Below are 14026 nucleotides of genomic sequence, written 5' to 3' on the forward strand. Positions count from 1 at the left end.
AAAAGAAAACTCATTGATGGGTATGACGTGACCTCAGTGCCACAGTTTCCAGACTCGTCATACTTGTGGAACTACAGCGGGAATGAAGGAAGCCCATTAGCACTGACTGAACAGCAGCATCTTGATTTGCAAGGAATGCAACCCATAACATTAGGTTTTTACTGATCTGTTTCTGATCTCTATCCCTTCGCCCTCATTTCATACTCTTTAGAGCTTTGTAATTTCACCAATATAGCTGTGCCCAACCCACAGATTAAAATCTATACACCAACATCTTTTTTCTTCTTTACAATAAATTCAGAATATGAAACAATTTTTTTTTTTCCAGAATTAGAACACTAAATCATTACCCTTGACCATGAGGTGGGGATACTTACAGAGCATCATCAATGAATGATTACTTTATGTAGCTCCATATATGACCCCTATTAGTTCAGTTGTGACTTTTGCACAGCAATAAGAATTATCATTCGAATTGACACCAAGGCTCATCTCAGATACATACTATTAGAAAAAGATATTGCTTGTATGACAACCGCGGGTGTGAATGCCTGAAAGGCATATTCCACATCAGTATTTTGAGATGACAATAGTCTACAAAAGAAAGGGTTCAGTACTTAACACAAGAGCTAGGTGGACAACTGCTTGTTTGACACACACTCACAAACATCAAAACACCTAGAGAAAGCAACAGTGAAATTAAGATAGATATTTTAAATTATCCTAGATATGTCACCTGTAAACACCATTTGTCAATTTGCATAATTATTCATAATTGTATTCTACCAACCTTTGCATTGACTGGAAACAGGAATGGCTGCACATCTGGCAGGTCCCTCATTTCATTCAATATGGTTTCCAAAATGGTAGAAAGTACTACAACGGGATCCGTGCGACGGCGATTGGCTGGCTTCTGCTGACGTTTCAGATAATCACAATGCATTTCATTCACTGCGCGTCTGCGTTTGCGAGAACTGACAGCATCTTTTGGAACTTTTAGTAGTAATGTTCTCCTCTTCATTTCTTCAGCATGCTGCAACACCTTATAATTTTTTAAAGTGAACAATGTTATTTAAAAATCATATCTGACAGCAATTTCCATCTTCACCACACTAATTGTGGTATCGATACTACATAGTGAGAACTATATAACATTAATTATTCGGTGATAACTGATGTAACGTACCTTAAGTAACTTGCTAGATAGTTTCACCTTAGTTCCATCAACATTAACCAAGTCTTCATCATCTGCATTCAGTTGCTTTTCAATCTCTTCCTCCTGTTCCTCTGTCATTGCTACATTAACTGGAGGAGCCGGTGCTGATGGCTGGTACAGTGGGCACGCTTTATTTGTACGCATGTGACCGACCTGTCAAAAATATTTAATATTGTGTAGTCACCGCCATAACACAGAAAGTACGGCGATATATACACTAAACTATTCTGAGTTAGTTCATTAGTAACATGTTCTGTAGATCATTTTTGTTGAAATAATACAGAAATAGTCTGTTTACTGGCTACCTATAGATGTTTTTTGGAGAGTATGGTTACATTCTGATCTTTTACATTGTAGCACACTGACTTAAATTTAGTAAGAATGGACCCATTAAGCTTTAATATTACTCATGTAACTAGTGACACACTAAAATTTAAAGGATTCTTTTTAAGCAAAACATGCTAATAGTCTTTAATGAAAATTCGTCACTGAAATAGGAGTTGCATGAAAGAAATTATTTTAGGCTAGATTTAAAATTTACTTTGCTGCCTGTCACACATTCTGTGTTGCTGGGAAAGTGATTAAAGATTTTTGTGGCTGCATATCTGACCTGCTGACACCCCTAGATGAAAAAAATGATTTTTGTTACTTATTACTAGCACTGTAATTGGGGACATTACCATTCTTCTCACGTTGTGGATTATTCATGATGAACTTCATTAGTGGATGCACACACTGTGAAGAGGTTTAAAACACCTAACTCCTTGAAGATATGTCAAACATTCTGTGGATGAGCACCACAAATTATTCTCACAGATCAATCTTGTTCAATCAATCCCTTCTAAGTGATGTGTTAACCCACAAAATCATGCCATAACACATTAATGAGTAGAAATACGTGAAATACGTTAAGATGTTGATTTATGAATGTTTGGGGCACTGCACAACAATCAAGTGTACCACATATTAACATGTAAATCATAAAACAGCAACAAAGTAAATACATTACAAAGAGTTCATCTCACATAGACTGAAGAATAAACGAAGCTACATTGGCTGGCACGAAAACGCAATGCCAATTGTAAACAAATGAAGCCAGAGATGTAGAAGTAACACAAACAAATTCACAGTTCAAGTAAATTGAACCCACGAAGGTACTGGATCTTTGTTTTGGTTTTCTACACTTCACAGCCCCCCATGAACCATGGACCTTGCCGTTGGTGGGGAGGCTTGCGTGCCTCAGCGATACAGATGGCCGTACCGTAGGTGCAACCACAACGGAGGGGTATCTGTTGAGAGGCCAGACAAACATGTGGTTCCTGAAGACGGGCAGCAGCCTTTTCAGTAGTTGCAGGGGCAACAGTCTGGATGATTGACTGATCTGGCCTTGTAACATTAAGCAAAACGGCCTTGCTGTGCTGGTACTGCGAACGGCTGAAAGCAAGGGGAAACTACAGCCGTAATTTTTCCCGAGGACATGCAGCTTTACTGTATGATTAAATGATGATGGCGTCCTCTTGGGTAAAATATTCCGGAGGTAAAATAGTCCCCCATTCGGATCTCCGGGAGGGGACTACTCAAGAGGACGTCGTTATCAGGAGAAAGAAAACTGGCGTTCTACGGATCGGAGCGTGGAATGTCAGATCCCTTAATCGGGCAGGTAGGTTAGAAAATTTAAAAAGGGAAATGGATAGGTTAAAGTTAGATATAGTGGGAATTAGTGAAGTTCGGTGGCAGGAGGAACAAGACTTTTGGTCAGGTGATTACAGGGTTATAAATACAAAATCAAATAGGGGTAATGCAGGAGTAGGTTTAATAATGAATAAAAAATAGGAGTGCGGGTTAGCTACTACAAACAGCATAGTGAACGCATTATTGTGGCCAAGATAGACACAAAGCCCATGCCTACTACAGTAGTACAAGTTTATATGCCAACTAGCTCTGCAGATGATTAAGAAATTGATGAAATGTATGACGAGATAAAAGAAATTATTCAGGTAGTGAAGGGAGACGAAAATTTAATAGTCATGGGTGACTGGAATTCGTCAGTAGGAAAAGGGAGAGAAGGAAACATAGTAGGTGAATATGGATTGGGGGGAAGAAATGAAAGAGGAAGCCGCCTTGTAGAATTTTGCACAGAGCATAACTTAATCATAGCTAACACTTGGTTCAAGAATCATAAAAGAAGGTTGTATACCTGGAAGAACCCTGGAGATACTAAAAGGTATCAGATAGATTATATAATGGTAAGACAGAGATTTAGGAACCAGGTTTTAAATTGTAAGACATTTCCAGGGAGAGATATGGATTCTGACCACAATCTCTTGGTTATGAACTGCAGATTGAAACTGAAGAAACTGCAAAAAGGTGGGAATTTAAGGAGATAGGACCTGGATAAACTGAAAGAACGAGAGGTTGTAGAGCGTTTCAGGGAGAGCATAAGGGAACAATTGACAGGAATGGGGGAAAGAAATACAGTAGAAGAAGAATGGGTAGCTCTGAGGGATGAAGTAGTGAAAGCAGCAGACGATCAAGTAGGTAAAAAGACGATGACTAATAGAAATCCTTGGGTAACAGAAGAAATATTGAATTTAATTGATGAAAGGAGAAAATATAAAAAAATCAGTAAATGAAGCAGGCAAAAAGGAATACAAACGTCTCAAAAATGAGATCAACAGGAAGTGCAAAATGGCTAAGCAGGGATGGATAGAGGACAAATGTAAGGATGTAGAGGCTTGTCTCACTAGGGGTAAGATAGATACTCCCTACAGGAAAATTAAAGAGACCTTTGGAGAGAAGAGAACCACTTGTATGAATATCAAGAGCTCAGATGGCAACCCAGTTCTAAGCAAAGAAGGGAAGGCAGAAAGGTGGAAGGAGTATATAGAGGGTTTATACAAGGGCGATGTACTTGAGGACAATATTATGGAAATGGAAGAGGATGTAGATGAAGATGAAATGGGAGATACGATACTGCGTGAAGAGTTTGACAGAGCACTGAAAGACCTGAGTCGAAACAAGGCCCCGGGAGTAGACAACATTCCATTAGAACTACTGACGGCCTTGGGAGAGCCAGTCATGACAAAACTCTACCATCTGGTGAGCAAGATGTATGAGACAGGTGAAATACCCTCAGACTTCAAGAAGAATATAATAATTCCAATCCCAAAGAAAGCAGGTGTTGACAGATGTGAAAATTACCGAACTATCAGTTTAATAAGTCACAGCTGCAAAATACTAACGCGAATTCTTTACAGACAAATGGAAAAACTGGTAGAAGCCGACCTCGGGGAAGATCAGTTTGGATTCCGTAGAAATGTTGGAACACGTGAGGCAATACTAACCTTACGACTTATCTTAGAAGAAAGATTAAGAAAAGGCAAACCTACGTTTCTAGCATTTGTAGACTTAGAGAAAGCTTTTGACAATGTTGACTGGAATACTCTCCTTCACATTCTAAAGGTGGCAGGGGTCAAATACAGGGAGCGAAAGGCTATATACAATTTGTACAGAAACCAGATGGCAGTTATAAGAGTCGAGGTGCATGAAAGGGAAGCAGTGGTTGGGAAAGGAGTGAGACAGGGTTGTAGCCTCTCCCTGATGTTATTCAATCTGTATATTGAGCAAGCAGTAAAGGAAACAAAAGAAAGATTCGGAGTAGGTATTAAAATTCATGGAGAAGAAGTAAAAACTTTGAGGTTCGCCGATGACATTGTAATTCTGTCAGAGACAGCAAAGGACTTGGAAGAGCAGTTGAACGGAATGGACAGTGTCTTGAAAGGAGGATATAAGATGAACATCAACAAAAGCAAAACGAGGATAATGGAATATGGTCAAATTAAATCGGGTGATGCTGAGGGAATTAGATTAGGAAATGAGACACTTAAAGTAGTAAAGGAGTTTTGCTATTTAGGGAGTAAAATAACTAATGATGGTCGAAGTAGAGAGGATATAAAATGTAGACTGGCAATGGCAAGGAAAGCGTTTCTGAAGAAGAGAAATTTGTTAACATCGAGTATAGATTTAAGTGTCAGGAAGTCGTTTCTGAAAGTATTTGTATGGAGTGTAGCCATGTATGGAAGTGAAACATGGACGATAAATAGTTTGGACAAGAAGAGAATAGAAGCTTTTGAAATGTGGCGCTACAGAAGAATGCTGAAGATTAGATGGGTAGATCACATAACTAATGAGGAGGTATTGAATAGGATTGGGGAGAAGAGAAGTTTGTGGCACAACTTGACTAGAAGAAGGGATCGGTTGATAGGACATGTTTTGAGGCATTAAGGGATCACAAATTTAGCATTGGAGGGTAGCGTGGAGGGTAAAAATCGTAGAGGGAGACCAAGAGATGAATACACTAAGCAGATTCAGAAGGATGTAGGTTGCAGTAGGTACTGGGAGATGAAGAAGCTTGCACAGGATAGAGTAGCATGGAGAGCTGCATCAAACCAGTCTCAGGACTGAAGACCACAACAACAACAACACTTCACAGGCCCCTCTTTGCATCCTCAAGGGTGTGTGTTACCTCTCCTGTACCAAACATCGCAATCCAACATTTCAGGCATTCTCCTGATAAAGTTTGCAATTCTCAGGTGGTCCCATACATGCTCAATACAATCCATCAGGGTTTTGAGCAGGCTAAGCCACAGCACGAATCTCTGCTTCATCCAAGAACCGGTGCGCAGTTCCCACAACATGTGAACATGCGTTATCATGAACTAGTGTAAAACAATTACCAATAAATGGAACAAAAGGCACAACATGCTCCAACAGGATTCCTTCCACATACCGATGTCCTGTAAGGCTTTCATGCACCACAAAGACCAAATCCATCCCTGCAGTTCTACCGAGTGAAGTGGCGCCGTGGTTAGCACACTGGACTCGCATTCGGGAGGACGACGGTTCAATCCTGCATCCGGCCATCCTGATTTAGGTGTTCCATGATTTCACTAAATTGTTCCAGGCAAATGCCGGGATGGTTCCTTTAAAAGGGCACGGCCGACTTCCTTCCCTAATCCGATGAGACCAATGACCTCGCCGTTTGGTCTCTTCCCCCCAAACAACCCAACAACTCCATCCTTGCAGTCACACTGATTTATGCCCACACAATCAGAAAACTGTCCTGAAAAGGCATCCAGGATGAGAACGTGCAACAGGTGTGCCTTGCCTCAGGCCTTCTCGAAACTCTCTCTCTACCGTCAGATCACTGCAGGCCAGATTGCGACTCATTGGTGAATAACCCTTGTTCCTATTACTGCACTCTCCAGCCATGATATTCCCTTGGGAAATGCAGTCAAGCTGTGCAATGCTCTCTGGTGAGTTTTGGGCCTGTATCAGGTCTTCTGGATTGAAGAGTGGTTTCTTCCAGTCTTCTTTGGATGGTTCTCTCACTAACACTGATGCCTCAAACTTGGGGGAGTCAATTTTGTGTTCGACAATGATGGTGTGATGGTTGCGGAGAACTTGAAGATGTAAGAAGTGCTCATCTCTTGCCAATGTTGCTCTTCTTGGGCCTGATCCTGGTTTCCTTGTGCAGCCTCCAGTTTCCCTGTACCTTCTTACGGTTTCTGGAAATCGTGGAAGGTGTAGTTCCCAATACTTCTGTAACACGATGCATGCTGCAGTCATCTTTGCAATAAAAAATTGACACTTCATTGTTTACTCACAAAGCAACACCAACAACATATCCCATCTAAAAATATGGGATAAAGTGCTACACTTTGATTAATTACATAATTACACATTGTTTATTACATGCTGCATTTTTCGTGCCAGTCAGTGTATATGGTTCAACTAGATGATGAAGCTGTTGCCCTCTTAGATAATTCTAAAGCACTGCATTATTTACACACTTGTAATCAACAATCCATTTACAGTAATTATTATAAAACTTAATTATGTGGAACATAATCTTGGAATGAAAATAATTTTGCACCTCAAAGCTTGTTTCACGTAGAGCTGGATGGGCTTTGAGTTATCACACTCTCTAATGATACTAGCAAAGGGAATGCCAAAGCTATCAAAAACAACTAGTCATATAAAAGACGAACACTCAAAGTTTAATGTATTATGAGAAAGAAAGTTGCTACTCACCATATAGGGGGGGGGGGGGGGGGGGGATGCTGCATCGCAGATAGGCACGACAAAAAGACTTTCAAAATTAAAGCTTTCAACCATTGGCCTTTATCAACAACAGACACACATATGCGCGCACGCGCCCCCACACACACAAACACTCTCTCTCTCTCTCTCTCTCTCTCTCTCTCATGCAAATGCAACTCACACGCACGACTGCAGTCTCAGGCAACTGAAACCAACTGCGAGCAGCAGCACCAGTGCTTGATGGGAGTGGCAAGTGGATGGGGGTAAGGAGGAGGCCGGGGCGGGGAGGAGGTGGATAGTATGGTGGGGATGTGGACAGTGATGTGTTGCAGGTTATGGAGGGAAGAGGAGACATGGGGAGGGGAGGAGGAGAGAGGAGCGGAAAGGAGAGGAAAAAAAAGACTGGGTGTGGTGATTGAATGATGCCTGCGTAATGCTAGAATGGGAACAGGGAAGAGGCTGGATGGGTGATGACAGTGGTTAATGAAGGCTAAGGCCAGAAGGGTTACAGGAATGTAGGACGTACGGCAGGGAAAATTCCCACCTGTGCAATTCAGAAAAGCTGGTGTTGATGTGAAGGATCCATATGTCACAGGCTGTGAAACAGTCATTGAAGAGAAGGATATCATGTTTGGCAGCGTGTTCAGCAACATGGTGGTCCACTTGTTTCTTGGCCACAATTTGTTCGGGTCCATCCATGTGGACAGACAGCTTGTTGATTGTCATGCCTACGTAGAATGCAGCACAGTGGTTGCAGATTAGCTTGTAGACCACATGACTGGTTTCACAGGTAGCCCTGCCTTTGATGGGATAGGTGATGTTAGTTACAAGACTGGAGTAGGTGGTGGTGGAAGGATTTATGGGACAGGTCTTGCATCTAGATCTATTACAGGGGTATGAGCCATGAGGTAAGGGATTTGGAGCAGGGGTTGCGTAAGGATGGATGAGTATACTGTGCAGGTACGGTGGACGGCAGAATACCACTGGTAGCTATAGTGCTGCACTAGTGTAATGGCTAGCATTCCTGCCTAGTAAGCAAGGCGACCCAGGATCAAGTCCCGGCCGTGGCACAAATTTTAATTCATTTCTTCAGCTTCCATCATTATCGTGTCATTCTGTTGGCAGAGCAGCAAATTCAGAAACTGCTGCAGGGCATAACGCAGCTCCCTCAGGTTTCGTCTGTGATAGCCAAGTCTCGGAACACCGCTCTCATTACTGCACAGAAGTTTCGGGTGCTCAGGGCCAGGAGGAGGATTGGGCCATGTACCGTCAACAAGTGGAGTTGCACTTCATAGCCTATGGCAAACCAAATTTTCAGTGCAGTTCTCACTTTCTGGCAAGTGTAGACGCATAAATCTTTCATTTGTGCTGTCAATTTTTGCCAGACTATCGTTCAGAGGACATAGGCTACCACTTATTGGCAGAACAGTTAGTTTCACATTTTGGTTACAGTGACAGTCGTTTCCAGCCGCAGCAAAATGCTCACTTTGTTATGGGCTCCTGGACAACAGTCTTCTGCAAAGTGTTCGAACGAGCATGTTCATGCACAGTGTCCAAACAGGGTGTCTAGAAGTCTTGTGTGAAGCCTGTTGAGGCACCTTCACTCAAGTTGTGTGCAATGTTGTTGTACCACGTGGCACTCAGTTTTGTGTTCACAGAGTTCCACAGCAGCAATCCTGTTCCTCTCGCCCCAGGTCTTGCCTGTGACGTCATTGGTGTCAGTTCAGTATATTATGGCCGGCTTTGCTCTCAGCGTCACGTCCGTCGGTGGCAGTCCTGTTATGGCCAGACCTACAGACATCATCACGAGCGTCGATGTCGGTCTTGTTGTTCGTTTGTCCATCGCCAGCCCTTTGCCAGCGGCCCTCGGCTGCCGCATCGACACCACTGTCAGCCATCTCGTCTGTTCTGCCGTCATCAGCCTGTCCCAGCCAGCCTTCCTGTCGTTGCCACATCTGTCTGTGATGACATTGAACCAGTCGTCAGTCCTTCCGTCGGTGGCCCTGTCCTCACCAGCCATCAAGTTGTTACAAGGTCTGTCTGCAGCATCATCGGACTATCTGTCAGTCTTCGTGCTGCCGGAACTGTTATGGCCAGCCCTCCCGACGGTGCCAGCCCCATCAACGCCAAATGCCAGCTGCCTTGTCAGTGTGTTCAACGCTGGTCCTGCCACAGTTGGTTTTCTTCCTGCTACCACCCCTGTAGTTAGTGTTGCTGCGTCTGCTCCAACTGATGTTGCCAGATCAACCACCAGTCTCACAATTCGCTCTGGCACCATCGATCATATCACATGTTCTGCCAGGCCCTCGGTTTTTGGAAGTTTTACGCAAACTCCACCAATGCCTGGCCCTTCCCCACCACCAGATGTGACAGGCCCGTCACTGTTCTCCTACATGGACACAGCATGTTTGTTTTGATTAGATTATTTTCTCATAATTAACAGTTCAATTCTGTATTTTTATGCAAATAGTACCGAGTTTCTTGAAGTTGTTACACAATGTTTATTTACTTTATCTATTCTTAGGCATCAGATGCCATGGGTTTTACACTCCATGATATGTACTCAGAGGTTTATGTCAATTCAAGGATTCTTGTTATGTTTATTGTTTTTGGTTCTGTCCAATGCTGTGGACTCGAATAACAGTTGTTAGTTTGCTATTCCATGGTGTTTTTGGAGTTCGTTGTTGGTAGTGAAACAATATCGAGGGAGACGGTTTGTCACTGGTGTCCAAGTGCGTAGTGAAACAATGTCTAGGGAGACAGTTCACCACTGGTAGCTGCTGTTGCTTGCCCATGTGACAGAGCTGGCCTAGTGCCTCCTCGTCAGGCTCCAGCACCTCTTCAGACAGAATGTACATTAGATGCAGTGTATGAAAGTACCATGCACTGTGCCATATTCTAAATAAGTAACTAGATACAATGTATGAACATGAACCTGCAGACTGGAAAGATGAATTTGAGTATCACAGAATATGGAGAGGGTGAGATAATAGAGTATATTTCTGCATGACAGTAACACAGTTACATTGCTACAGGAAAGACTGTGATATAAATCTGCTCCACTCTGTATCCAATAAGAGAGTGGAAAATATCAATTTTCCTCTGATAGGTTTCCTGTATAATGTGCACCATTTTACTTTAGTTCTAAACATTTTGTAAATGCCACATAAGATAATGAGCACGAATGTTGAGAGATTTTACTTACATTTCCACAGGCACCACACTTCAACTTCAGATCTGGCTTCAGTTTAGCTCTCTTCCTCTTAGGTGTAGAGTTGACATTGGGACTAGGGATCTGTGTGGGGATGGGTGGGGTGTGTGCTGTGGTGGGTATAACTGGCGGGGGCACCGAGGGTGGACCAGAGGGGGTTCCCGCACTTGCTGTCGAGCTGCTGCCCGGCGTGTCGCCGCCTCCACCCATTCCACTGGCAGCACTCGGACCGGGACTGCTCGTGCCATTCAGTGTCATTCCTAATGTACTTCCTCCTCCACTGAGGTTACCAAGAGGAGTTGAACCATGACGGAATCCTAGAAGTCGTTCACGTTCCTGATTGCGTTTTATTCGCCTCAACTGTTCCTGGATGCGACGTTTTTCCCGTTTCATTTCTTCCTTTTGATGCTCGTCCAGAGTTGCAAACTGTCTGATGAATGCTTCATCTTTTGTTGTTCTTATCTTTAGATATGTGTCAATAACAGCTGGCTTTCGCACTATTTCTACCCGTGTGTATTCCTTGCCTTCAGCATTTCTGAATGTACGGTAGATTTTCAACACGCGACCTAAATAAAGAACATGTCTTTTAAAGTACAGCAGAAATGTACACAGCCTCTAGAAGCTGCACTATGTTTACATATTGAATGTTTACCTGTCTGGGAACCATAGCCACTAAGTGACTGATTGTCTTCATCATCTTTTTTCTTATCTTTTCCTTTACGCTGTTCTGGATCTCCGTCACCCATAATCATCTTCCTCAGCTCTTGTCGCTCCTGCTCCTCTTTTTCCAAGGAAAGCTGAAAAGATGAAATGCCATTAATGTGTGCTGTAGAACATAAAAGACCAAATAATCTGTTATTGTTTGACTAGTTGATGAATTTTTGTGGGAGGTGAGCACAAACTGAATAAAATCTTTAGTGAAAGTTTCCTCAAGGCCATCAAATGTAGAACCTGAGATGAGGGACAATCCCCATAAATCCTATTTACTAACTGCTTGCTATGAAATTTGTGTAAGAAATATCAAAAGATTGTAGATCTTTTGGAAGACATCTCAGAGTTTCACTTGCACCCAGAGAGAGAATATTACAAAAATTGTAAGATGAGATCCTGAATTTAACAGTCCTGTAGCAGAAGCGATAGAACACATGTGGAGGCCAGAAGGGGAACAAATGTGCAGAACACAGAATTATGTAAAAATTTACTGGTAAAAGATACAGCAGAAAATTGTTCGGTATTGTATACAGAGTGGAACAGAACTCCATCGACAAAATTGCAGATGCTGTCTACTGATATTTTGTGAGTATTTCGGTATAAGGGACTCGTACTCCAGTGATTCATTACAGAATAATAGTGTACTTGTGATTTATTCAGTTTGTTATCACAATAACATTTTTTCTGTGAAAATACTATCACAACAGCGAAGAAGCTTGTACTATGCAATCATCAAAATGTAAAAATGTAAAACAGAGCACTGCAGAAACAGCTCAGGACAGCATAATTGTGCAGCTCTTACGCAGCATCCAGTGAATCCATGCGCAAAGCACATTCAGACAACTCTTCCACTAGTATACCTATTCATACGGTTTGGTATCACTGTTAACTTACAACTAACACTGCTGGGAAACAAACCACAGGCGGAAACGAGCAGTAATGAATGTAAGCTTGAGGGCAAAGAGTAAAGTGGGCATTAGTGTTAACAGCAAGTATGTGTGAATGGCAAATGTTTGTTTCCAAACAAGACACAAAATGTGTACCATCAACATTTGCACTGTTGTGCAGACATTTTCAGTGCAATACAGACATAAAGTTAAGTGGGTGTAATAAACCAAATGAAATTCAATTACTCTGTATGAGCCACCCAGAGACCATTGATCCCTTATATCAAAATACTTAGAAAATATCCCTGAACAACTTCTGAAATTTTGTTGGTGGAGTTCTGGTTCACCCTGTGGACAACGTTGCTCAGAAAATTGCAAATTTCAATGATATTGACCTATATTCTATTTATCTCATACTCTGATATATGCAACTGGAGAAGTACACCTAACTGTTTTTAAAAACAGAAAAAAATATTTTAGTATTTTTTTAGCTGCATGCTCTTACAAGAAGTGAGGCACCTAAAAGCAAAGGATAACTGAATTTTACCACATTTTGCATGAAGTTGGGCAAATGGCATGCTCTTTGGTTGCATGGAATCTGATATGCAAGCCAGTCTCCACTTCACATATACACTGATCATTTAGATTAAAGGCTGATGAACATGTACTATTTGGTCCACGTATAGTGACACCTTAATAGGGGGCTTTCACTTATGGCTGTCGGTTTATGTATTTTAAACCATGATAGGATAATACAAAGTAGGTTAAGTTCTAAGTTCTTTCATATTCTAACAAAAATTAGTGCAAAATACAAAACTTTGCATTCATATGTCATGTGCTCCTCTGGCTCAAAAAACATACACAGTTCCCTACCACATTCTGCTTGCCGACACTATTACTGTCTTTTCTGACTACTTCAGTTCTCCTCTTTGCAAAGTGACTTTATGAGAATGGATGGTAGATTCGTGGCATGATGTACAGTAAGTATGCAAGAATCTTGTAAATAGTACCATATTTTCTGCTTATGGTAGCTTCAAGGGAGTGCCCTTGTCTATGCTTTTCCAGTGACTGTGATCTCAGATATAGTTCTTCAAAATCCATATGCTGACAGTCTGTACCAGATATAAATTTTTATTGTGGCTTCAGAACAAAAAATAATTAAATAATAATGAAAATGTGTTTTATTTGTGATCAGTGTTCTAGAGGAACAATATGAAACCAAGCCACATGCAAGCCATTCAAGTTCCTTGCGAGAGTATGTGGTGTGTTCCTCCTTGCTCCCCCATCCTCCTTCACCACTCCTTTCTCATCTTCACACTCAGACAGCGTGGCATGGTAGAGGAGTGAGTGCAACAGTGATCCGAACATATACGAGAGCTCTGCAAGCAAGCAGAAGTCCTGGTCAACCCTGATATAGACAAATCAAGTCTGGATGTAGGAAACTTTGTTTGTGTGAAACAGAATGACAAATTTACCCGAGAATGGTCCTTGAAACAAAAGAGGAAGTTTCTCTGATCGGACACACGGAGCCCACCAACAAAGGCATGAAATGGTCAACTTAAAAGGATATTCTGTTCTACAAATGGGAAGACATTGTTAGAAAAATAAAATCAACAAAACCTGAAGAGATGTCTTTTACAGTCATTTTGAAGCACAATATATAAATGCTTGCAATTATTCCCAATTCTTGGAAACTTGTTCAATGTTGTTATGACAACATTCCTTGTTTCAAATAAAAGCATGTGCTAGCAATGCCTTGTAGATTTGTGCTCACACATTTCCCACAAACACATGCATTATTCACTTTGTTGTTTTTACCCTGCTTAACACATTTTTTAAAGCTAACTACATTTGCATTTTTTTTACTTTGTAACTCTAAGATATTCTTCTAACACAAAA

General features: G+C 41.7%; 1 protein-coding gene across 1 annotated transcript in view; it reads right to left on the minus strand.

Annotated features, from left to right (window-relative positions):
• The window catches only part of LOC126259441 (transcription initiation factor TFIID subunit 1), a 230279-nt gene that overhangs the window by 40718 nt on the left and 175535 nt on the right, over positions 1-14026 (minus strand). The window contains exons 18-21 of the mRNA XM_049956255.1: positions 11182-11326; positions 10524-11095; positions 1187-1369; positions 791-1042 (exon numbers count right to left, since the gene is read on the minus strand). Of these exons, the coding sequence (XP_049812212.1) occupies positions 791-1042; positions 1187-1369; positions 10524-11095; positions 11182-11326 (1152 nt within the window). The remainder of the gene's footprint in view (positions 1-790; positions 1043-1186; positions 1370-10523; positions 11096-11181; positions 11327-14026) is intronic.

This window comes from Schistocerca nitens, chromosome 5 (genome assembly GCF_023898315.1).
Source record: "Schistocerca nitens isolate TAMUIC-IGC-003100 chromosome 5, iqSchNite1.1, whole genome shotgun sequence".
NCBI classification, from domain to species: Eukaryota; Metazoa; Arthropoda; class Insecta; order Orthoptera; family Acrididae; genus Schistocerca; species Schistocerca nitens.